Source organism: Lepidochelys kempii, chromosome 1 (genome assembly GCF_965140265.1).
Source record: "Lepidochelys kempii isolate rLepKem1 chromosome 1, rLepKem1.hap2, whole genome shotgun sequence".
NCBI lineage: Eukaryota > Metazoa > Chordata > Testudines > Cheloniidae > Lepidochelys > Lepidochelys kempii.
In genome coordinates, this window is record NC_133256.1 from 99,476,596 (window position 1) to 99,501,034 (window position 24,439).

At 38.2% G+C, this 24,439-nt stretch overlaps 1 protein-coding gene across 15 annotated transcripts in view; it reads left to right on the forward strand.

The window, feature by feature from the left end:
- PCCA (propionyl-CoA carboxylase subunit alpha) overlaps positions 1 to 24,439 on the forward strand; it is a 420,612-nt gene that overhangs the window by 169,927 nt on the left and 226,246 nt on the right. For all 15 annotated transcript variants that reach the window (XR_012159457.1, XM_073348756.1, XM_073348763.1 and 12 more), the window contains 3 exons: positions 5,089 to 5,191; positions 12,372 to 12,466; positions 17,032 to 17,182. Coding sequence is in view for 14 of the 15 variants with exons in the window: in XM_073348756.1 (XP_073204857.1) it covers positions 5,089 to 5,191; positions 12,372 to 12,466; positions 17,032 to 17,182 (349 nt within the window). In the remaining variant the exon portion in view is untranslated. The remainder of the gene's footprint in view (positions 1 to 5,088; positions 5,192 to 12,371; positions 12,467 to 17,031; positions 17,183 to 24,439) is intronic.

Below are 24,439 nucleotides of genomic sequence, written 5' to 3' on the forward strand. Positions count from 1 at the left end.
AGGGGATCCTGGCCATCCGTTCCCTGAGGGAGTCGAAGTCTGCTTTCCTGAAGTCCAGGGTCCGTATCCTGCTGCTTACCTTTCTTCCCTGCGTCAGGATCCTGAACTCAACCAACTCATGGTCACTGCCTCCCAGATTCCCATCCACTTTTGCTTCCCCCACTAATTCTACCCGGTTTGTGAGCAGCAGGTCAAGAAAAGAAAGAGGTTGGACATGCAGTCTTGTTCCCTCCAGCATGTTGTCTCTCCCTTTCCCTCGGACTCAAGATGATTTCAAGAAAAGTCTCAGTCAGTGCTCTTTCTGGTCATATGTTAGTCATCTTAGCTCTTTATGTGAGCTCTACCTTTTATGGGACCACAATTTCTCTATCTTTATACCAGGCAACAGTTCTGCAGTGGGATTTATCCTGAGTTTTCCAGGAGATTACAGAACTATTCAGACTTTTGGATGACAGATCCTTGAAACTGTGAATACATTAGATAGATAGAAACTGCTTTTTCAAGTTATTTTCAGCTGTAGTTATGACAGTCTTTAGAATGGGAAATTATGCTCAGTGATTTTTTCTTATTGTCAGTTTAACAACTGCCCCAAGTACATTCCTGAGATGAGTTTGAAATTTCATGATGGTGAGCCTATTGTTTACCTAAGTTGTGTCCCAATCTTGTTGTAGTAAAGGCAATGTCGCGCTCTCCTTAGATCTCTGAAATCTTACATAACTCGTACTCAGTTTTGGAAAAGTTTACAGTTTATCTGTTTCGAAGATTGTAACAAGAAGGCCACTAAGACCACAGTGTCTAGGTGAATTAAACATTGTATCCCATTAGCCTTCAACTATGTCAGAAGGCTATATTCAGTATTGTTAAATGCTATTCTCTAAGAGGCATGGCAATCTTGTGAGCTTTCAGTGCAGAAGCATCTGCTTCTGAAAATTGAGATGCCCTCCTAGTCATCTCCTCAACTCCTCATTACCAGTTAAATCTGTCTTTGCGGCTGATATCTATTAGGTGCTTCAAGTGCCTTTGGAAGGTAAGCCCACCTTTCTGGTTTACTGTTCGCAACATTGGTTGTTTTCAATTGCTGCTGTCCAGCAGTATGGGAGAAGAAGGACATGTAAGAGAAAATTATTTGTCAGTAATTCTATTTGTCATAGTCTTTTCTTCTCCCACCTCTCCTCGAAGAGCATCACTTGGAGTTTTGTCTCTGATCTTATCTATTACTCTGCACTGGAAGTCTCACTGTAAAAGAAGAGAATAGGTTGGTGCTTGTATACCTGCCTTGATAGACAGATCTTTTGTCTCCTTTCTTGGGTAGGCAAAGTCATAAAGCTGTCTGTGATTGTTGTTGCTGGGTAGTTTGGTAGAAAAGGGGACTATGGCAGACAAAGTTATTGGTGACTTCCTGTGCTCCATTGACTACATATTCTAATTTTGTAATTCTGTTTTTTTTTTTTAAAAATCAGATTACATTCAGTTAAGAAAATTAACACAACACTGATTCACCAAAGAGATTTTTTTCATGCTGTAATCAAGGACGTTGTAAATAGATTGGATATGAGTTATTTGATAGAATATTAAAAGCGAATAGAGAGAGCTCATTGAATTTGTGAAATTCCATTTTACGGGGTGGGGGTGGTGGAGAGGAGGAATCAAATCCCCAGGTATTTAATTTGTGATTCTAGGACTTTGACTGTGTCTTTTTATAAACAAGAAGTCAGCCATTTATATAGTAAAAGTGTTGTGACTATAGACAACAGTTTTCTCAAATCATTTAAAAGAAATTTTGACTCAAGCTAAAGCATTGTTTGTTTTTGTTTAGTTTTTGTTTACTTTAAAACTAATTGTTTGTAAGGTATTTATATTTTGATTAACATTAAGCATTGTACTTAACAGTCACAGTTTTAAAGGGATTCTGTTGTATTGGTGATACTCAAACAGCTGTTTTTAGAGCTAGGTTTCACAAGAACGCAGAACTGGACAGAAAGTGTCTATGCAATGCCAGCACTGGAATTTTATTTTTTCCCCCATTAATTGGTATTTGGTTGGCCCCAGTATCGGATATTGTAATGTCACATTATGTCCCAAGTCTCCTACTTACCCTATATCGGGGTGGGCAAACTTTTTGGCCTGAGGGCCACATCCGGGTTCCGAAACTGTATGAAGGGCCAGGTAGGGAAGGTTGTGCCTCCCCAAACAGCCTGGCCCCTGCCCCCTATCCGCCCCCTATTCGCCCCCGCCCTCTGACTGCCCCCCTCAGAATCCCTGACCCATCCAACCCCTCCTACTCCTTGTTCCCTGACCCCAATGCCCCTTGCTCCATGTCCCCTGCCCTGCCCCCATCCAACGCCCCCCGCCCACTGACAGGCCCCCTGGGACTCCCATGCCTATCCAACCCCCCTGTTCCCATCCCCTGACCCCCCCCGACCTCCGTCCCAACTGCCCCCTGCTTCCTGTCTCCTGACTGCCCCCCAGACCTCCCTGCCTCATATCCAACCCCACCGCCCCCTTACCATGCCACTCAGAGCACCAGGACTGGCAGCTGCACCACCTGGCCGGAGCCAGCCATGCTGCCGCACAGTCTAGAGCACCAGGGCAGGCTGGTGGCTCTTGAAGCTGCCCTTTCTGGCAGGAGCTCACAGCCCCATCACCCAGAACGCTGGCGGCACACCGAACTGAGGCTGCGAGGGAGAGGGGACAGCAAGGGAGGGACTGGGGGCTAACCTCCCTTGCCGGGAGCTCAAGGGCCGGGCAGGACGGTCCCGAGGGCTGGATGTGGCCCATGGGTTTACCCACCTCTGCCCTATATGTTTCTGCCCAAAGAAGGTGGTTTTTGTAACTGTAATGAGGCTGAGCTTTGTGGGCATGCGGTGCTCCCAGATCATTCCATTTCAATTCAGCCAACAGCAAGAAAACTTGTTGTGGGTTCTGTTTTTATTGAATGCATATTTCTTGCCAAGAAGTGTAGCCTAGGTGGGAAAAAGACATTAAAGAAGCCCTACATACAGCATTCCTGGAGAACCTGTCTCTGACACAGCTCAACCAGAATTGGAGGAGTGCAGAGGCCACCTTTTCACCACCCTATCCTGAGCTGACAGTGTGCTCCGCAGCCATGGCAAGGATATAAGACAGTATTTCCTAATGCTTTGGGTCCCTAGGCCACTGCTTCAGTACTGATTCAAAGGGAAGCATGAAGCTTGAAATACATATCTTTGTAGGGCTTACATCCAGACATTATCTCTCTGCCTAGCCTGTGTAATCTGACTTGGTCTTGTATTCCCCTTTAAAATGAATGAAATTCATTCTTTTATTAATATTCTTCATTCTATTTATGGACACAAACATAGGCTTAGAAAACACAAGTGTGTAAATAAGGTCAAAATACCTAATTAAGACAATCGTGTATTTTTAGGTTTTACAGACGTATAGATGAGGTAATTAGGCATATTGATTTTCTTTTTAACAAGCATTGCAGTCTGGATTGTTAATTAGCACATGCTTCAGTGAAGCAAAAATAAAGTTGTCAATCAATTGTGCATAATGCTGTCTGATATAATGTTTACAAAAGCAAATCCATTGATTTAATACTTAAAATTGTTCAGAATTTGTTTTGATAAATATAGATGTATCGGTGTGTGTGTGTCTATATTTTGCACCATTTTTGTTTAACTTTTTTAGTCAGATCAGCTAGAGTGGTGTCTACTTCTATACAAGTGGTATAACTTTGTTGTACAGGACATGAATACGCTGAAGTTCATCTTACTCTTGAATAAATACATTTAATGTTTTGAGGTTAAAAAATAAAACTGGCCAAAGGGAACAACTGAGTGCTAAACAAATTCCAGTCTCTTTAAATTATAAAACAACCATTATCTAAATGTGTGTGTTTAAGAGGATGATAGAGGTACCTTTTAAATATAATACTCAAAAAAGGGCCACATTCATTCATCCTACAAAAACCTGTCAGGTAGGCTTTGTTTAGGACACTGAACTGGGTTTGGGAGAGAAGAAATTCACAGCTACCTCCAACTAATAGGTAAGTGACGAGGACTGCATCACAGCCCTTCCGTGACTGCTACCACTCTGCACCTCCTATGTGTGGTGTTAGGATGACTGCATTCCTGCAGGTAAAGATACAGTGGTTCTCCCCTCACCTTCCCGGTGAAGTGGCCTGTCTCTGGGGCCAGCACAGAACCTCTTTCTGCTGCGTGAAGGGGTTGCAGAGTCCACCATGCAGCCTTTTGGGTCCTATTCACCATGTGTAAACTTTACCCAGTGGAAATTGTACTTAAATTTGTATTTCAGTAGTCATGTCCCACAGTAGTAACTGCTCTATCAGGAAAAGTGAAACCAACAGGTTCAGTATCTCAGTAATAAAAAAAAAAAGAAAAATTAAATTGTTATATAGGAGTAAGTAAATAAAGGCAGGAGGGGAAGTCATACTAAGGGGCTTGGCGCATGCAAAGTAAGGTTGAGTTCTACCATACATTAGGAAAAAACTTATGAATATGGCTAAGTATTGCGTTTTAAAAAAAACTGTGCATTTAGTAATGTGAGGAACAGCTGAATTTACATAGTACAGCATCCAAGATTTGTCCTTTCATTTAATTTTTGTATAACTAACCTTTGGCTCTGCCGTTGTTGTTATTCATATACTGCAATTCTTATAAATTAATGGTGGACCCATCCAAGATGTAAATTATTTATTACATAATTGTTTTTGGAATTCTACCATTTTTTTTCTCATGGAAAATATGTAACTTGTGCAAAGTTGTCCAATTGTCTTAAAAATGCTCAAACGTTTAAACTCTTCAGAGTTCCCTTTGTTCTTTGAGGGGGAAATTAATGAATTTTTACTTTCCAAGAAAGTATCCAAGAAAGCTCTTATTTTTGCATTCTGTTTAAAAAAATGAATGTACACTTAGAGAATCTTGTCTTTTTGGTGATATGTACATTAACTGATGGTAGCCTGATTTAAGTGAATACCAAAACTCCTACTAACTTAAGTGGAAACTGAATCAGGCCGTAAAAGGATTAATTTTCTTTATTGTCAGCCTGGCTTTTTTTTGTGTTTTTTTTTTTTTTTTTTTAAAGGGAAGGCTTTAGATTTTCATCTCAAGAAGCTGCTTCAAGTTTTGGTGATGATCGACTATTGATAGAAAAGTTTATTGATAATCCTCGCCACATAGAAATCCAGGTTTGTACTTTTTCCATTTGAAATAAAATTTGAAATGATCAAACCCTTGAGATGATCAAACATACATTATAATGGTAAGCATGGTCAGATTTATTATGGCTTTGAAGACATTAATGCGGATATCAAACTGTAGTTGGTTACTCAGAGATAGTGACTTGGATTCAGCTGTCCTCTCAAGCTTTTTTCAGAGTAGATTCTGGAGGTGGAAAGTCTTGCCACCTCTTTTCTCCCACTGCATCATCCCTTCTGCTAGAGAGTACAGATGTGTCCATCACAACCCAAAAAGTGGGTGGTGCAGGCTAATGAGGAAGGCGTTTGTGACTATGGTGGCTATGTGACGTGCAGATCTAGCATATCCCTTAAGCTGCTTCCTGCAGCAGGGTTCCTACAAAGTATCCATCACAACTTAAAACTTCCCTAATCTGGCAGAAACCCTGAGTGAGGCTGTTTGATGCAGTTCTACTTCTAATTCATGGGGGCGGGCTTTGCTATATTTTACCCCTCTTTCCATTAGCATGGATTAATCTAGCCCAGTGTCATCACTCATATACTTCAGATAACAAAATAACATTTTCGCTCCTACTCCCCTCTGTATTGCAGGAAAATGGGAGAAATGGTATCCGTACATCTGTCTGAACCTCAAAGGTCTACCTGCCCCCAAATTTTCTCCTTGTTTTTCACCTCCACTTCCCCACTATCGAAGCATTCTTCAGCCTAAGGTGGTCTAGAGCCAACTTCTTCCAGAGTACATTTAACATTTTCTTATTTGTCCAGAGAGGATTGCTTAATTCCTTCAGATACATTGGACATAACACAGGAAAATCAAATGAAGGTCATCAATGGGTTTGGATGATGCATATCATTTGAACTACATGCTTGTAGTTGCTGTGAAGTCAGTTGAACCACTTAAGGTGTGTGTAGTGTAGCCTTGTGGTTCACAATATACGGCTGCTTTTTACTTGGATAGCTTAGTTACAAAAGAAGATTAATTTTGATCTTGGGCCAGACCCCCAGTTGGTATAATTTGACATAGCTCCACTGAAGCAAATGGAACTGCTCCAAACACCCTTTGTGTTACAAGCAGCTCTTTTCAGGCTTGAAGATAAATTTTGTTCATGCCAGAGACATTAGTCATCTTACAAGAATTCACCAAATCTGAAAATTTAAAACAAGCTTCTGTTTTGAAAATAAATAAATTTACAGATGTCTTAATTAATGGAAAAAAACTCTTCTAATGCTCGTGCATTAGAAGAATAATGTAGCAAAATATTACAGAATTTTCCAAGACAATTTCCTTTGGACTTTTAGCCAAGAACAAGAAATTTGCAGCCCAAAATACTTCTTTCAAATAAGAGATAAATGATTAAAAATAGAGTTTGAGCAGAAGTGCCATCTCAGCTACATCATCACTATTCAAAATTGTGCTTAAATTTTAATATTATGGACATTAAATACTTTTTGAATCTTTGCCTTTAGTGGGCGTACAATATACGGTGCTTGATTCATATTGTGTAACCAATATCTGAGTCATATTTACATTGAATTCAAAGTAAAAAATTATACCATTATTAGATTTATCAATTGCACACAATTTGGGGAACTTTTAAATAATTTATTTAAAATCTTTTTTTAGAAAAATGACCTTTAGGTTTTCTAGAGGGAATTTCTTTACATTTTAACGCGTTCTTCAATATTTGTTTCAATAAAAGACAAGTATAGTGGTTGTTCTAACAACGTTGGTTTGTATTGCATCCTATTTCATATGGAAGCAGAAACGTATCCATATAAAACTATGCCCTAAAACTTTCCCTCAGATCTTACAAGGGGGGAAAAGTATTTATTATATCATGCTTATGTTTGGATTGAGTCATAAAATGTGCCTCAAGCTAAATAATTATTATGTGGATTTATTATTTCAAAATGCAAAATACTGGGCATAGAATACGTTATTTAAACAGTCAAGTCAGAGTTTTGCATACAACTCTAACAAACCTGAAAGGGATTCTGAGGTTTCTTAAGACTCTAGGTAAAGTGATGTGAATAAAGATTTTTAAATGTATTTATAACTAATTACAAATCAACTCCTACTTCTTAATGTGAGTTTTTTGCCTGCCAGAATTTTGAAAAAACAAAGTTCTGAAGCCCAAGCAAGTGCTCTTAGAGTGAACAATTTACTTGACATCTTTCTTTTGTGTGTGTGTGTGTGTGTGTGTGCATCAATGGGTATCATATAAATTAAAACCAGATCTATTGATACCAAACAGGACTATATTCAGGCATACAAACTTTGGTAAAAAGTTTTGCCTGTTTAATATTTTGAATGTATTCTTTTCCATCTTATCTATGGAACTTAATTGTGGATGCAACCCTGAATGAATCTCTTCTGACAAGAAATCTATAATGTATGTGTCGGTTTCCTTAACGGAAGTTTCATTTGTTTTTCCAGTCCAAAATACAAATTCCTTATAATTTGTCATATGATTTGTTTCACTGAGACCTTGAGATACTTTGACAGCAGTTCAATAATTTAATATAAAAAATCCTGCTGATTGTGTGGACTGGTAAGTAAGAGAAAAAACCAATTAACCCCTTTAACACTGCTAAATATGTCCACTCTTTTACCCAACATGCTTAGTATGACCTGATTTTTGTTTTTTTGCTTAAAATTTGCCTAAACGCAGACTTGATATCGCATCAGAAAAATGAGCAAATATTGAATCTACTAAGGATGAAGGTTAAGCCCAAAACTATATTCTGGCTTTTGAGTGACCACGGACTGGTGCAATCCGAGCCAGTAAGTTTCACAGAACACATTAGAGTTCAAACAAATAGTGCTTTTGGCCCAAATTTTCAACAGTGACTATTGGTTTTTGGGTCCCTCAGTTTTTTTGGGGGCTCCACTTTAAATATCTTAAAAGGGCCTGATTTTTCATAAGGTGTTGAACATCCAGCATCTGAAAATCTGGGCCTTTTGATAGGACTCAAATTTGACACCTGAAACTACTATTCACTTTTGAAACTGTAGACTACTGTTCTTCCTTTGTGACACCAAATACCATCTCTTTGGTCTCTGGAAAGATACCAACATTAAAAAATGTTAGCTATTAAATATGTTTTATAAACATAAAAGATCAATATTAAATAGTATCAAAGAGACTCCTCACATGTTTAAAATTAAGCACGTGCATGTGTGGTTGTAGGCTTGGGGTCTTAAAGTAATCTGTTCCTCAACACGGGTAATGTTGGCAGTCAAATTATTTTTTATAAAAATTTAAAAAAATGATACATCTTCTCCCTATTTCTCTTCCACCTCATCAAACAAGTAAGCAAAACCACCCAACTGAGTCAGTGGCAAAATTTCCTTCCATTTCAGTTGATACAGAGTTGGATCAAAAGTACTATAAAATACACAGTGAGACTAGCACTTGAAGTGGGGATGGTAGACTATTTCTGAAGTCTAAAAATGGATTCAGAAATTAAGTTGATTTTTAAGACCCCCAATTCAGGAAAACTCTGAAAGTGAATGGGATTTAATATATGCTTAAAGTTAAATGTGCACTCAAATGCTTTCTTATATTGGTACTTAATTTTGCAGTCCACCTTTATTCACTTCTTATTAAATAGCCCTGCCTGCCTGATGTTTTTTGCTTTACCTTTCAAAAATGTTCGAATATTTCACATTTTAGAACAATGCGATACTATAAATTAAATAACATCGAATATCAAACAAGATACCATTGATTTTTATAATTTATAAATTTGAAATAAGAATAATGGATCATATTATCCTTGTAATGCATTATAATACACCTTTGCAACAATCCAGTATATCATTTTAGCTATATATCCTAATCAAGTTTAGGAGATTGACCTTGATTCATTCAGACTGCTAAACATACAAATACTTTGAGAACAGATGCCAAATATTTATTAATTTAGCAGTAGCTTTTAAACGAGATTATTTAACATTCTTGCTCAGCTCCAAAACTCTGCGAACTTAAAAATGTAAGGGTTTCCTGTGCTGAGGAATAAAACAAACACTTGTAAAACATAAGAAAAGACTGAAACAATTAACAGGAAAAAAGAGTCCAAATAGACTTCATGGCTTGAACTGATTTTTGTAATCTTGTTCTCCCTGAATATCTGACATGAAGGATCTCAGTCTAAAGTAAAAGTAAACTGAATGTCTAATTGCAAGATATTTGGTTAAATACAAATGCTGCAACTGGAAATGGCATTTGGCTGAATTCAAATAGGAGAGAGTGCAATAAATGTTGTTTTATTATTTAGTGTAATGAAGTGTCAGTAATAAATACCACTAATTAGTTAATCTTGCAACTTCACAAAACTGACCATTTTCTTTAGTAATTTTTTTAATATCTTGCTTTTAGCACCACTAATTCGGAAAAAATACTGTAGATGAAACATCTATTTTTAATTAGAGGTAGATGGGAATTTCAGTTCACCCCAGTAGTAATTCCCACTTTCTGTAAATGCATTTTGGCAATGAAACCTCTTCTGAAAATAATTATCATATATAATAATTATTTTATTAAACAATTATTTTTGTTTTGTTTCTAAAAATTATATGGATAATGTTCTCTAGATAAATACCCAACTCTGGATATTCCTTTGCTTACACCATTTAGCTAGATAGTTAAAAGCAAGGTCTTAAGCCTATGTGTTAAGTACTCATATCTGCTTCTTATAAGCCAAATTTGTTGATCGTGGCAAAATAATAGTTTTAAGAAGCAGATTCCAAACATGAGTAATGATACAAGCAGTTTCCCTAGAGACTATAGGTATCTCAGAACTGGGGAAAGGAGTGGGAGGAGTGAAGTGGGTTTCCTAACTGAGAAGGAGATAAGGGAGAACTGATCAAATAATCCCCTAGCCTCACCCCCTGAAAATGTTTGTGTAAATAGGGGGAAATAAATTTGTCAGATTTCCATTGAAAATTTCTACTTTTTGTCAAAGCTGTTTTTCAATTAAAACTTGAATTTTTCTGTGGAAAGCAGACACTTTTTTCATGAAAAGCTTTGTTTAGTTACTCTCATTCCACCCCCAATTTTCTATTGAAAAACTGTTTAAATGGAAAAGCCCTAAGAGGGCCTGAAATGGAGCTAGTCATAGAAAAGCAGGGCAGTGAACTAGCCATTGTTGTTCCAGAAAAGCAATTCTACACAAGTGAGCATGCCCTGTCATTTGGGTTTTATTATTTAAAATAATATTTATAGTATAAGTCTCTCCTTCTCTAAAGACACTTGTCTACTGGGACTCCATGGAGTTCAGTTTCTGCAGTCATGGACTGGATGGACCAAGACTGGAATAAGAAGATAGGCTATGCTCTGTTGGATTCTCCGTTCTTCTCCTCTAGCACAAGTTAATACACCCTGAAGCAATGCTGTGTTGCTCTGTTTCCTGAAGTGCGCTTCAAAACCTTCCTTTGGGGAGATTCAGGGACCAGCTGTACTCAAGAAACTCTTATGAACTAGCAATGCATTATAATACACCTTTACAACAATGCTCTAGCGGCATTTGTGTTCTCCATTGGGAAGCAGTGGGATCAAGCACCAGCACAAAAGCAAAAAGCACCTCTATGGATTTCTCCTGGGGATCCCGCAAATTCCACAGGTTAAGTGGGGACAAATTATGCTCCATCCTCACCTCTGTCCCCTAAGGATTCCTATGAAAATGTTGAGTTTGATGCTGAAAGTAGCTGATCTGGCCCTGATCCAGCAAAGCATTTTAACATAACTTTAAACACATAAGTAGTCCCACTGAAATCAAAACTCAGGCTTTTGTCTCATTTGCCTGGGTTATTTCCACATTAGTTAACAATTTTGTTGTTGATGCATGAGCTGTAATGGAATCTAGCTTGCGCTCTCATAGGTCTATTTACTCTGTGGTGCTAAAAGGAACAATAAGTTGTTAAACTTTTTTTTGCTAAAGTAAGCAGATAGGGATGAGTTCATACAGGTTTTTGAGTAGGATGGTACTATTTTTGTCTAGTCAATTTTGAGTTCGGAACTGCACTTTTAAAGGATGGGGCATGAGGACTGGCACAGATAATTGTAAATCAGAGAAGGAAGACTAGTGGAAAAAGGTTTATAGGCGAGAAAAGTATACTTAGTACATGAAAAGGGGGGAATTGCTCCAAGAATAGGGAGCAGCATGAAATAAGTTATGAAGTTGGGAAAAGCCATAGGAAGCATTAAGGAGTGAGGATGGCCTGAGCATAAATGAGAGGATTGGGCTCAGACTAGGACTGCCTATATTTTCCTTTTTTCTGACAGTTTGCAAAGCTCATGATCAATTGACAGTCCTATCCTGTTGGCCTGCATGCTTCTCCAGTCTGGATGTGTGAAATGGGACTCACTCTTCATCCTGTGTCTTGCTCTTCAATGTACTAAGGTTGCAGGGACTGCAGTAGCTTCAACTGCTTGGGAAGGCTCCTTGAAACAACCAGTTAAATTTTTATCTGAATTGTTGGAGAAATCTGGGTGTTACATTGCATTCTTTTCCCCTCGCTTTTGCCCAGAGACCACAATGTTTCTGAACACTTGTCTCCTATTCGAGAGGCACTGTATTGTGATTAATCCATTGAGTAGGCTCCATTAGTAACTGTTTCTGAAAGCTTTTTATCCATAGATCAATAGCAAAATTTGACATCCTTTGAGATTTTACTCCCTTTTGATGATGTAGGCTAGTGTTAACAATATACTTATGTTTGTAATACTATTTTAGGAGCTTACAATATAATTTTGTCTCCGTCCATTGATTTTCAGCTTCTTTTATTTAACTAACTTCATTTTTGTATTTCTCACAATACCTGAAATGATTGGAGCTTCACCCCTCCTATTCCTTCTTAAATACGATTTTAAAAAAATAAGTAGTGGAAATTTTAGAAAAAAGCTAGTTACTGTGTTCAATGTTTGAAATAACATTCTCCCCATATTTATAATACAGCTAATTTTCTAGAAAGGAAATGTTCATTTCTGTTTTCAGCATGCGCTTTGCTAGAGTGCTTCTTTTTTATGTTTAATTTGGTGAAACATTTACATCTGAACTCTATGTAATGAAATCTGTGGTACACAGATGACAGCACAGGCATCTGATAGTGGCATATAAAAATGGCAAATATATTCACTTGTTTGTTAATAGCATCATATTCTACTAGGTTTTGGCAGATAAGCATGACAATGCTTTGTGGCTGAATGAAAGAGAGTGCTCCATTCAAAGAAGAAATCAAAAGGTTGTGGAAGAGGCACCAAGGTGAGTATAAACTTCTTTCCTTGTACGTTTTTATGAGCATTGATTATGCTTTGGAAAGCTGCTACTTTTACATATTGTACAAATTTGAACAATTTTTATTCCATTAAAAAACACCATAAAGACAAGTAGTAGTGTTTAAGTAACCAATGCAATTCTGATGCAGAATTTAGCATTGCAATATTCTGATCTAGCTTCACAATGTTCACTCTATGTCAAGTTATTGCAGTTTTTATTCATAATCTTGTATAAAATAGAGTACTGATCAAGTATTTTAGACATACACACAGAAATTTTCTCATTTTGTGATAGCCTCCTACCAGTGAGTACAGAAGCAAAATGAAGTCTCAAACTCACTGTTCCTGAAGACGTTCATTTGCTACATTAATTGATAGAATAGCAGAATCTGGCTCTGTTTCTCAAGTGTTGAGTAGTACCTTACTCCATAGCAAGTCCCTATCAAATTAATGACCTGTCGTAATTAGGAGTCCAGTACCTCCACCTGCTCAATGTTTTTAACTCCATTGATTTTAGTAAGAGTTGAGGCACATTAGCTCTTCACAGGATTGGGTCTTAAAAGCTGTCTAATACATCGTCTTATAACATACTGCAAAGGTGTTCACCAGAAAGAATATACGGGGGAAAAAAAAGAAAGTGGGAAAACCTGGATTGCTCAAAATCAGGAGGATGCCCCAAACTGCATTTAATTATCTATTATTAAATGCAACCACGTTTAGGTCTGAACTTGCAGTTGTTCAGTAGTGCAGAACAGCATTGTAGAACAATTTAGGGTGTGATGACCACATCCAATGGGCATTTAGGATCATTTTAAGTTACTTGAGTTAAAATTTGTTTATGGCCATAGAGCCAACTCTCCCCATCACTTACAAATAGCATTTAGGACCTTGAGTTTGTATCTGATCTGACAGACAGTAATTTTAAGTGCAGGATATCCCATAACACAATACATTGGTTGAGCGCAGACTCAGAGGAAAAAGTGCTACCTTGATTAATCATGGTCACTTCTTGCAACACCTGTGTGTTCCTCAAAGGCCTCCCATTCAAGAACCTGACTTTCTTTCAGTCGTGAGATTTGATTGCTTAAGATCACAAGATAGCGCAGCTGCTGAGGACAGAATGGTAATCGATGGAGTTCTAGTCTACGACTAGGACTACTCGGTGCTATGGTAATACAAATAACAATAATTTTGAAATATGGAGACTGCCATAGTGTGTTACAAACTGAACCTGAAATTTAAAAAATGATTATAGTATAACTTCCAAAGTCCATGGTATCATCAATGAAAGGAATTCTCATTGACAGTTTAGCGTAGCTGTGGCATAAAATTATGTTTCAGATGTAACAATGCTCCTCAGTTCTCAAAAGTAATCTGCTTTATATCTGAATGAAGGGAGCAGGAATATTTTGGAAAATATTTTGTATTAAAGTTGCATTGATGAACAGAGATGCTATTGGGATGGGGAGTAACATTTTGCCCATGTGTCCATCCCTGAGGCTGTAGAAACAATAAAACAAGTCAATTGTATTGTCTTTAATTGGCTGCACGATAGCTTGAAGCAGGTCTCATAACTGAAATGTCACATCTGATCATATTTTCTCTTCTTGATGCTTTTATCTTGTGAAGTCTTTTTATTCTGCAGCCTTCATGCTGCCAGAGGAACTATTTAGTTAACAGTAACAGGTATATGAGGTGGAGAAGGAGTGGAAGTCATGTTTAAAATGTTTCATTTTTAAGTCGTGTGTGTGATTAGTTTGAAGAAAGGGCTGTTTAGGGTGTATTGAGAGGAGGGGGTGAATTGTTTAAAAGGGAGAGAAACAATGTATGTAAAAAGTAAAGGCACTGAAGGGAATAGAAAACCTCAGTTAATTAACCTAGCTGATTGCAGAGATAATCCAGTCATTTTAGTGTATAAAGCTTAACCACATGGCATAGATCAAGTTTAGCAGTGTGACACTTCTGTTCCATTCTTCTGCGGCAGCAGGAGGCAAGAAGAGAGATCTCAGACATACATTTAGCAAATACAGGAAGATATTACTGTAGTACAGGGAAGTAACTGTCCTTTTATCCATATGAGAAATATTAATGGTTGTTCTTGAAAAGGAATACCAAGGCTATAATTCCAAATTGGAAATGTACTGCCCTTCATAAACCATTCAAACTGTGCTCTGTGATTGATGACATCAACAGAAGACCCTTTATTGAATTATAGCTTTTTATTTAACTTGTTGCTATGCATTATTCTGTTACTGAAACAGTATAATAGACCCTCATCTCTTTGTATTGCCAGTGCATAACCATGCCTTGGTAAGATGTGTTCATTGCTTCCCTCATCCCTTTGTTTCTTGTGATCTCACCAGAGGTGTTAGAGCAAAAACTGATACCTTTTCTGAAATCGGACATTTTGTTTTCAGATTCTTTTGTTATATGTAGCCAGTAAAGAGGGTCTTTTTCCCTAAATCTAGAGAGCTTCTTTTAACATGCCAAAAGTCTCTGGTTTATTGTCCATAAGAATCCAGATATATTACCACTCTAGGAAGGACTGAGGCCAAAGTAGTATTTTACCTATAAAGGAGTGGTCTCCCCATTGTCTCTGGTTAGTCCAAAATCGTAGCTCGCTTTTCTTTTGCTTGAGTATAACTCATTTTCTTGCACAAACTCTCTAAGCATTCATCTTCTAAACACTTTTCTTTCAGTTAAAAGTCTTAGGAAATACTGTAAACTAAGGCCCTGATCCAGCTTTTGACTCTGTCTAGCTAGTTCTCTGTGGTCATGTGGCGCCCCACTTACTTTAGTGGGGCTCCAAGCAACTACAGGGGTCCTCCTGTGTGGTACTCTTTGCAGGGGTGGGGCCTAATTCAGGAAGACAAGCCACAGATGCACAAAACTCACTGTTGGAGATGGCTGACTAATTCCCCCTCTAGGCACCATGCACTTTTTTTTAATCCAACTGTCTATAAGCAAAGATCTTAGAAACGACTTAAACCAAAAACATTCTTAAAAGTGGCCAGGTGTGGGCTAAAACTGATTCTCTATTATCTTTTTATATTTTATTTTCTTGATTGTAGTTCTGACATGTTCCTAAAATAAATGGCAACAAGGGTGTAATAAATATTTTTGCTTACTGCTGTTTTGTTTCTAGTAAGGGACAAATCTGATCTTTTATTTAAGATCATGTACAAGGTTCAGCATCTCCTACAGAAAACCTTTCGATTGCTTTGGTAAAAGCCACAAGAGTTTCTCTAGCTGGATAGGTTAATCTAAATCTGAACTTGTTGTGTAGTGGAGAGGAATCATCAGAATATATGTGTTCTTGAGTTTGTAAATTCAGTGGTCTATTGGAGGTGACGTATTTAGTTTCCTGGAGTGAGGAAGCTTGACTGTCAGGGAGCAGTCTCAGCAATGGCTCGTGAGGGAGTAGCTGAGCTGCACTTCGGGGCAGAAGAACAATGCTGAATGGTGGCCATGCTGTGTTGAAGGGAATGAATCAAAATCAGAAAGCCACACAACTAAAACTTGCAGTTTAAGGGTAAAGTTGAGAGAGAAGATTTAGGATCTGAAGGTGGAAGCTGCAAACTGTCATTGGTTATCAGATTCAATATTGTGCATGTCCTAGTTTTCTTTCATCACAACCTTGCCTGCATACAAGAAAGTCCAAATTAAAACAAAACCGAAACACAGTACAGATTCTCATTCAGACTTTACGAACTTCCAAAGTTTATCATAACTTGGATTACAGAGCACATAGCTATGAAACATCCAGATAATTATATTTCAAACAGATGCGGAAAACCACAACCATAAGGTTTGCTCTTGTTTGTCTAGGCAGTAATATTTCCATAGTGTAGCTATTGTCTGCAGGCTTCATTATTGTCCAGAATTTTCTTTAATGTTGATTTTTAATAATTAGATGTGCTCTCCAAATAACTGATGACTTTTTAGGTTATATTGTTTTTCAAGATCTCAATGTTGTACAATGTGTATATTGATTTAATTTATATCTTGAAAGCATTTTCCTGTAATTTGTCTTGAAGGTACTCTCAGTACTGAAATGCATTAATACTGGTTACCAAGAGTGCTGAATGCTGCATTTAATCTTTATTTTTTAAAGCAATTTAGAATGAAATAATCTGTTTGTTCTAAAGTTGTGCTAATCTTCTGAACATGGATGGAAGTACAGGAATTAATAGTATGTTTCCAATTTTAAGGAAAATTAATTTGGAGTAATATAGGGTGTGAATTTAAAGCACAATATTAGCTCCCTGTATGGTTAAAACTAATTCAGAATAAGGCACTCTTATTCCAGAATAAGAGTGTCTACACAGGGAGTTAATCAGGAACAGCTCTTCCAGAATAACTCCTGGTGTAAATAAGCCCTTAACTCGTTTATTCAACAGTAGAGAGATAATATAGTGCATTTGACTGACCAGAAGTGGTGTCCTATTTAATTTACATGGGTTTTTTTTTGCCCTCTTTTGTATGTAGCTTAAGAAAAGGATACAATTCTGTTTTTCTAACTAAAGAAAGGCACTTTTTCTGAATTTGTAGCACTTTTCTGGACCCTGAGACACGAAGAGCAATGGGAGAACAAGCAGTAGCTCTTGCCAAAGCTGTAAAATATTCCTCTGCTGGAACTGTAGAATTCCTTGTGGACACCAGGAAGAATTTCTACTTTTTGGAAATGAACACTAGACTTCAGGTAAGAAAAACAACTGTTCAGATTCAGAGACAGGATTATTTAAAATAAAATTTTATATATAAATAAATAAATCCCTCCAAACATAGAGCCTGATCCTGTAAAGATCTACATATGAGTAACTTTACACTGATGTTAATAGGTCTACTCGCATGAGTAAGCTAATGTGCCCAAATCTTTTCAGGAATGGGGCCCTTGCAGAGCACATAGAAATGAGCATTCAGTGCGTTGCTCTTTGTTACACTTGACCTAAAGACCTTGCAAGAGGTCACAGTTAAGTGCTACTGTGAGTTCACAGTAAGTGGCTAGCCACTGTGTTTTGATACTTTTCCCTCTTGGTAACAGAAATTTCCATGTATTTTTCATGCTTTGGTGAAAGTTTGTTGAGTTTTACCAGCAAGGTGATTAAACTACACAATGATGTCAGAAATAAAAATATTGACACATTGAATACTATTTTAGGTCATGAATATAGTACAAATATACTAAAAAAGGATAGCTCTGTGGATTTCAAGTGGTGTTTGCACTTAATTGTGGAATTGATAATGTGAAATAGAAATGGCTGGAAATAATTCCTTTTTAAAAAGTTATATTTTTTATTAAAGGTTCCTGTTTAATAGCCAGTGTGTCCAAAAAACCACTATTGATAAGCTTTCTTCTGCTGCTACTTTAACATACCAATAATAGCTATATAAGGAAACAGTGTGCATATCTTAAAATCTGTGTAGCATTCGTGAAGATATGACAACATAACTTGCCAAATCTCATGTAAACAAGTAAAATATTCTCCCCTTTCTTCTCCCCCTTCCCCCATGATTTCGAAGCATTACAGAAAATGAACTGCTAATCTTTATCTAAAAGGAACCAAAATGTGAAACGATGCAATAGGAACAATAAAATTTGTTCAAATTGCAGCAGCTTTTTAACTCACTAATTGGGCCAGATTCTGCCTGCTTCTTTATACAGGTCTGCAGTGATGGGGAGGGTAAAAGGAGCTCCTCCTACTTCCATTGTCCATGCTCAACCTGCATAAGGGCCAGGCACATTTGTAGAGAATGGAGCACAGGGACCACACCCTTAGGTTGGGAAGGGGCACGGAGGAGGTGGTGGGGCCTGTCAAGCTGACTGGAGTGGCTCATGAGCATGAGTACCAACCTCAGGGCATACTGAAGAAGCATGGCAGAAACCCCAAATTGGTTGAGAGTTCTCACTTAGATTTCACTAACCAAGTATCAAGCATGAACTTCTCAGGCTCTATAACAGCCTAACCATGGAGTCACTCTCGTTTATCTTACCACCCAGGCAAGCTTGCCTTTGTGTTAGTCCCTTACAACAAAAATCACAACAATATTCAGATTACTCCCCATCCCAAAGGAGCTGTCACTTACCCCAGGTCAGCTGCACCTTCGCTCCTACACCAAAGACAACACTTGTAGTTAATCCTATAATAAACTAACTACAGATTTATTAACTAAGAAAAGAAATGAGTTATTTACAAGGTTAAAGCAGGTAAACACACACACACACACGATACAGTCTAGGTCCCAGAAAGTAATAGAAGCTGCTGTAATATGCAAGCTTTATAATTTCTCTAGGGCTAACCCAGGCCAAGCACTGGGGAACGCTTGCTTATGCTTAAAGATCTTTGCCCATCAGAGTTCAATCAGCATAGAGATCATCAGTTCCTTTTTGTCAGGGATTTTTATTCTTTTCCCTCAGCATTCAAGCTGATGGGACACGTCCACCTGCAGGTCTCCTCTTCATGAGTGTGGAGGGGAGCAATCAACAGAGTCTTTGTCCTTCGACGTTTCACAATGGCTCAGTTGGTTTCAATGGGCCTGTGACATTCTATACCTTGGGGGAGTGTACTGTAACCCCCATATTCGTCATTTTCAGATAATCGTGATCTTGCATATAAAGCATGCCTTGTAAGGTATCGGGGGAAAGGTTATGATCTTCTGAAAGTCATTTTTCTATCCATATATGTATATCATTAATGCATATGAAGTTATGAGAATTGTGTTGTATGGTTGTCACTAAAACATGCCTTAAGTTGGGGAATCAGCCAGATATTAGCTCCCCAGAGGCAACAGCAAGGAAAGTAACCAACACCCAGATGGGTTTCAAACAACCAATCAACAACCATTGTCCAGCAAGGGAGGTACAATTCAGTGACTCACCTGCATAAGGCCACACCAGGGGAATTGCTCAACCTTGCCTGGAGACTCAGCAATGCCCCCAGACATGCCTGGACTTGTGCTCCCCAAGCACATGGAACTGAGGTTATAAAACAGAACACAGTGGCCACATGCTGGGCTTTTCTCCTTCACCCACCTGCACTGCAAGCAACAAGGGCACTCTGAAGACTCCAACTGAGGGGACTGGCTCAGATTTCAAGGGTGAAATCTGTATACTACGGACTGCAATATCCAGTGGGGTGAGGAAAACTGTTTAATCTAGATGTTGCCCAATCTAATAGGGTTGAAAGTTTGGACTGCATGCTTATATTTTCTTTTCCTTAGGCAAAAAGTCAGTTAGTTACCAATCACTTAAAATCTACCTTTTATAATCAATACATTTGTTTAACTGTTTATCTTTACCAGTGAGTTTGTTTGATGTGTGTGACAAATCTGCTCAGGTTTTGCAAGGGCTGGTGTATATTCACTTTCCATTGACGAAGTGATGAACCAATTAATAAATTAGAACTGCTCATCTTGAGCATTGCAAGACAGTATATTCCTGAGGTACAGTGCTGGGAGCTGGGGGGTTTTGGCCCTGGTGCCTTTCTCTGTGTGATTCATGAATGTCTCTGGGAACATTCATGCAATCTGTCCAGGTGTGGGGCTCCACATGCTGTTGTGCTGGGTGATCACAGAGCCTGGAGGGGTTTGCTGCTGGTCACTATGCTTGTGAAAGACAGCCCAGGCTGGAGAGAGTTAAGGAGGCACAGCGGTCCCACAGTCCCAGGCTGCACCCCGGGGATTCCGTCTCAGGTCCTTCTTGTGTGCAGGACCTAGCATCTTCTGTAGGAAGCCAACATTTTACATTATTTAATGCTTCTTTCCTGCTTCATGAGTTACACAGCTACAGAGGCTTACAGTGCAAACACTCAATATAGCCTTATAACATGAAGTAAAGATGTTACATGAAATTAATACATGCAGCATCCTACAAGCATTTCATAAAGTCTAAACACTTTTTTGAATACCTATTTAAATAATACTAAAACACGGGAGCCAGACCGGTTTCCAGCTATACATTCATCAGTGTTCAGTTGGGGCCTAGGAGCCTTGGCATGAGCTGGCACCTGATCTGCCAGCATTATCGGGCCATAAACCTGTCTTCCCTTCCATAAGCCTGCACTGGAGAGAAGGCTGTACCCTATAACACTGATCTTCCTACACTACAAGGAGTGCTTTTTTGGTGCCTGCCCTGATACTGTATAGCTCTGCACTGCTGTTACTATGACTATGTCTACCAGGCACAATTTAGCCCTATGTCAGATTTGATGAGAAGTGGTAAGGATTAATCACTAGACAAGTTGCCAATTTATTGGCCATTAAAGTGCTAGTAAACGCTTGTTTCTTCTGTATATACATTCTGTACATTTATAATTCCCAGTTTGTCTAGCATTTCATATAAAGCTTCTGATAAATCTTTTTGTGATTATGAAAATTCATATATGCTAGAATCCTAACCTGATGCCAACAGGGATACAGGATCCTAAATTTTCTCCTTTAACACAGTGTTCATTATCTATTAAGGTGTTAGGCTGAAATACAAATGTGATCAGTAGAGTACCCATGTGCTCAATTCTGTCTGTAGCTTTTTTTTTAATCATTGTATGTCTGTCGGTTTTGCGCTGTAATATGTGGTGGTAAAAATCTTCCAATTCCTCAACATCAAACTCATTCAGTTGTGAATATCTCCAAATTGACAAGAAAAAAGCCATCAGAATGGAATGAATGCCATCTTTAGAAACTTTAAAGACTTCTGTCAAATATTGTGTAAGCAGTTTGAGAGGTCCCCTCTAATAGTAGACCCATTCTTTCCAAGTCTTAAGAAATTTACTAACCTTAAATTACAATACTTATGTACATTCTCTAATTCTACTATCTATCTTGGCTCTGTATTATCTGTAATTAGCATTTCAGTTTGAGGCTGGAGGGTAGCAATTTTCTTTTTCTTCTCCAAGCTTTCCCAATTGATCTGTCACTTTTCCCAGCTCTCAAACTTGAGTTTCTGTTCCATGAACAGATATGTAACTAGCATCTAGTTTTTGCTCCCTTCTATTATGAACCAAACATAGACACTCTAATGAACGATCTCCAAATTTAACTTTAGAAACAGGAGAGTCTCCAGATGTCCGTGTATTTGCACTCACTTTTATTGGTACATGCTTCAGCTTTCTGCCTCTTGTACCTTGTAATTGCTTATGAATCAGGATTGCTTGCGAGTTTACTCTTTCTGCTAGTTTGTGCAGAGCTCCCTGTATTTAGAGAAACTTTTCTTGAGGGTCAGTTTATTAATAGGTTAAAGTGTGCCAAGCCTACCCTTGGGCACACTTCAGGCATTATTCTCTTTACCTTTTGGCATCCTCAAAATTCATCCTAAATAAAATGTGCAGTTATGTCACAGCCTTCATTTAGCCCAGAATCTGTCCCAGCTAGGGACTGATTGGGAATTTTTCTGCTATATGTTTTTTTGGTCAGAAAATGCTGATTCATGTAAACTGAAACTTTTAGTGGAAACATCTGTTTCAACAAAACTGACGTCAGGAAGGTTTCTCAGGTCTAGGATTAGGTGTAGGGAGGAGGAGAAAGAGACTGATCCATCTCAGAATAGCTAATAGCAGTGGTTAGGTCACTCACTTGGGTTGTGTGAGTGCCCAGGTTCAAGTTACTGCTCTGCTTGATTTGGAGTAAGGACATGGTCTCCCACATCCCATGTGAGTACCCTAATCACTAGGCTATACAGTCTCTCTCTCTCTTTCTGGCCCAGTGAATAATTAATTATTTACACAAAGCAGAACAGTTCCAGAAGGAGAGATTGAGAAAGACATTAGAATAGGCAGTAGCCTGGTGATTAGGGCACTCACCTGGGATGTGGGAGACCCAGTTTCAGGTCCTTACGCTAAACTGGACAGAGCAGGGTCTCACATCCCAGGTGTGTGTCCTAACCATCAAGCTGCTGGCTATTCTGGCGTGGGTTGGTGTTAACTACATTGGGGCAGATCCTTTCCTCTGTTCCAAACTCTTTATGCTGCCTACTTACCTTCCTTAGGCATGTTGAGCATAGTTCCAAAACATCTGCAGCGTGTCTTACCCTATCATGCGGTTTTTAAATTTTTTGAGGGAGGTGCTATCTTTTGATCAATTCCTTGGGAAGATTCTTTTTTACCACACAATCTTGTAAACAAGCACAAATAAAGGGTGTTTGTTTTTTTATTTCTGTGCTAAATGTTGCAATACAGTATGAAGTTGGGAGGCAGAAAACCAGTGTACCAGCGATATGATTTCTATTATAATTTAGATGAATTGTTTGTTACAGATGTTTTACTCTCAATCAGTGGTTCAGGGAAAGTGAATTATTATTTGCTGTCAGCAGAAAAATTTTACATCTAACTGTCCTACCATATGCTGATGACTACAAGAGGATCTGAGATCAGCTAATTTTGTTAGGGAATAAATCATTCTTGCTATCATGCAGAAAGTATACAGACTTAGATGCTTCCCATATCAGTTACAAGTGAGCTTGCTGTGTATTGTCATGTACTACACATTTGGAATAGCTTTCAGGCAGAGTTACCACTGTTAGGAGCAGAGCATATGTTGCATATTTGATCCTTTATAGTCACTCAAGGAGTGCATTGGTTTGTGTTACTTAGTTGTCATTTGGTTAATAAAAAGAAGTCATAATCAAGAATAGTGTCAACATGCTTTGAAATAAATTAAAAGCAGAATCTCAGCTCTATAACCTTCCTAGCTTGAGAGCTGTGTCAGAATTTCCCTTTCTAGCAAACACATTCAAAATGATTGTTTTTCTTGCTTTAGGAACACTTCAGTTGAAATATTATTTCTATTAGGCTTTAGATCTAGAGACACTAATTCTTGTGAATAAGGCGTATATGTAATGTAGAGGTGTACAATGTTGCTAAATTTCCTCTAATGTAAATTATCTGATGAGGGCAAAAAAGGTTTTCAAAATGTTAGAACTAACTAACTAACATTTGAGGAATTTTGTCCATCCTTACATGTGTCTGTATTTTGTTTGCTTGTTTTTTTTGCTGACCTGATGAAGACCGTTGAAAAGAGAGAGAGGGAGACATACCTTCCAGAATAGCTAATGGTCCAGAATTTAGGGTACTCACCTGGGATGTGATAGACATAGGTTCAAGTCTCTACTCTGGATTTCCAAGTGCTGTTGCCAGAAAATTATATTCTGTCTTACATTTTTTTGTTTTTTAAAAGAAAATTCAACACAGCCTATATTGAATGTAAGTGTTCTGGAAATGGCTTTTGACCGGTCTGCTGCCACTGTTGACTGTTTTATGTCCATATAGCACAATAATGGGAAAAATATCCTTGCAAAGTAAAATTGACAGAACAGAATTCCATATCTAGGTAGTAGATCTACCAAAACACCAAAAACGTCAGGCAGAGTAGGTACTTGAATCTGGGTCTCCCATGTTGCAGGTGAATGCCCTGACCAGTGGGCTGTTAGCCATGCAGGGGTGGGTTAGTCTGTCTGTTTCTTTTGTGAAAAATTTTGAAAGGTCTTGGGTTTGTCCTGATGCAGAAAGGGAAAATATTTTAAAACCTTGACAGTTTTCATGGGATGGGAAACTGATTTTTGTCCAACTCTTGTAATGAACTCAGTGTAAATAACTAGATAGATACAACTAGAAGTTGTTTTCTGCTACCTGTAGCAAATCCCTGAGAAAGTAAGTGATAGTTTTTGTTGGCTGGTTTGTTGTTTTTTGTGGGGGAGGTGAGGTGGGTGGGAAGGGGTGGTTGTCATTGTATCAGAAGACTGCAATATTAAGAAATGTGAAGTGTCTCAAAGTAAAATTTCAAATGACTACAACTGCAATTTGCTGAGGCATGTTGTTCAGGTTTCTTAATGTTGCATTGCTGCATTCATTTTGCGTAGTCCATCAGACAGGCATGAGATGGGAAAGGCTTTCAGTTGTTACTAACCTGGGCTGGGTTTAAACTACTGACCGAGAGGTGAAAGGTTTCTTCTCCTGTTACCAATCCC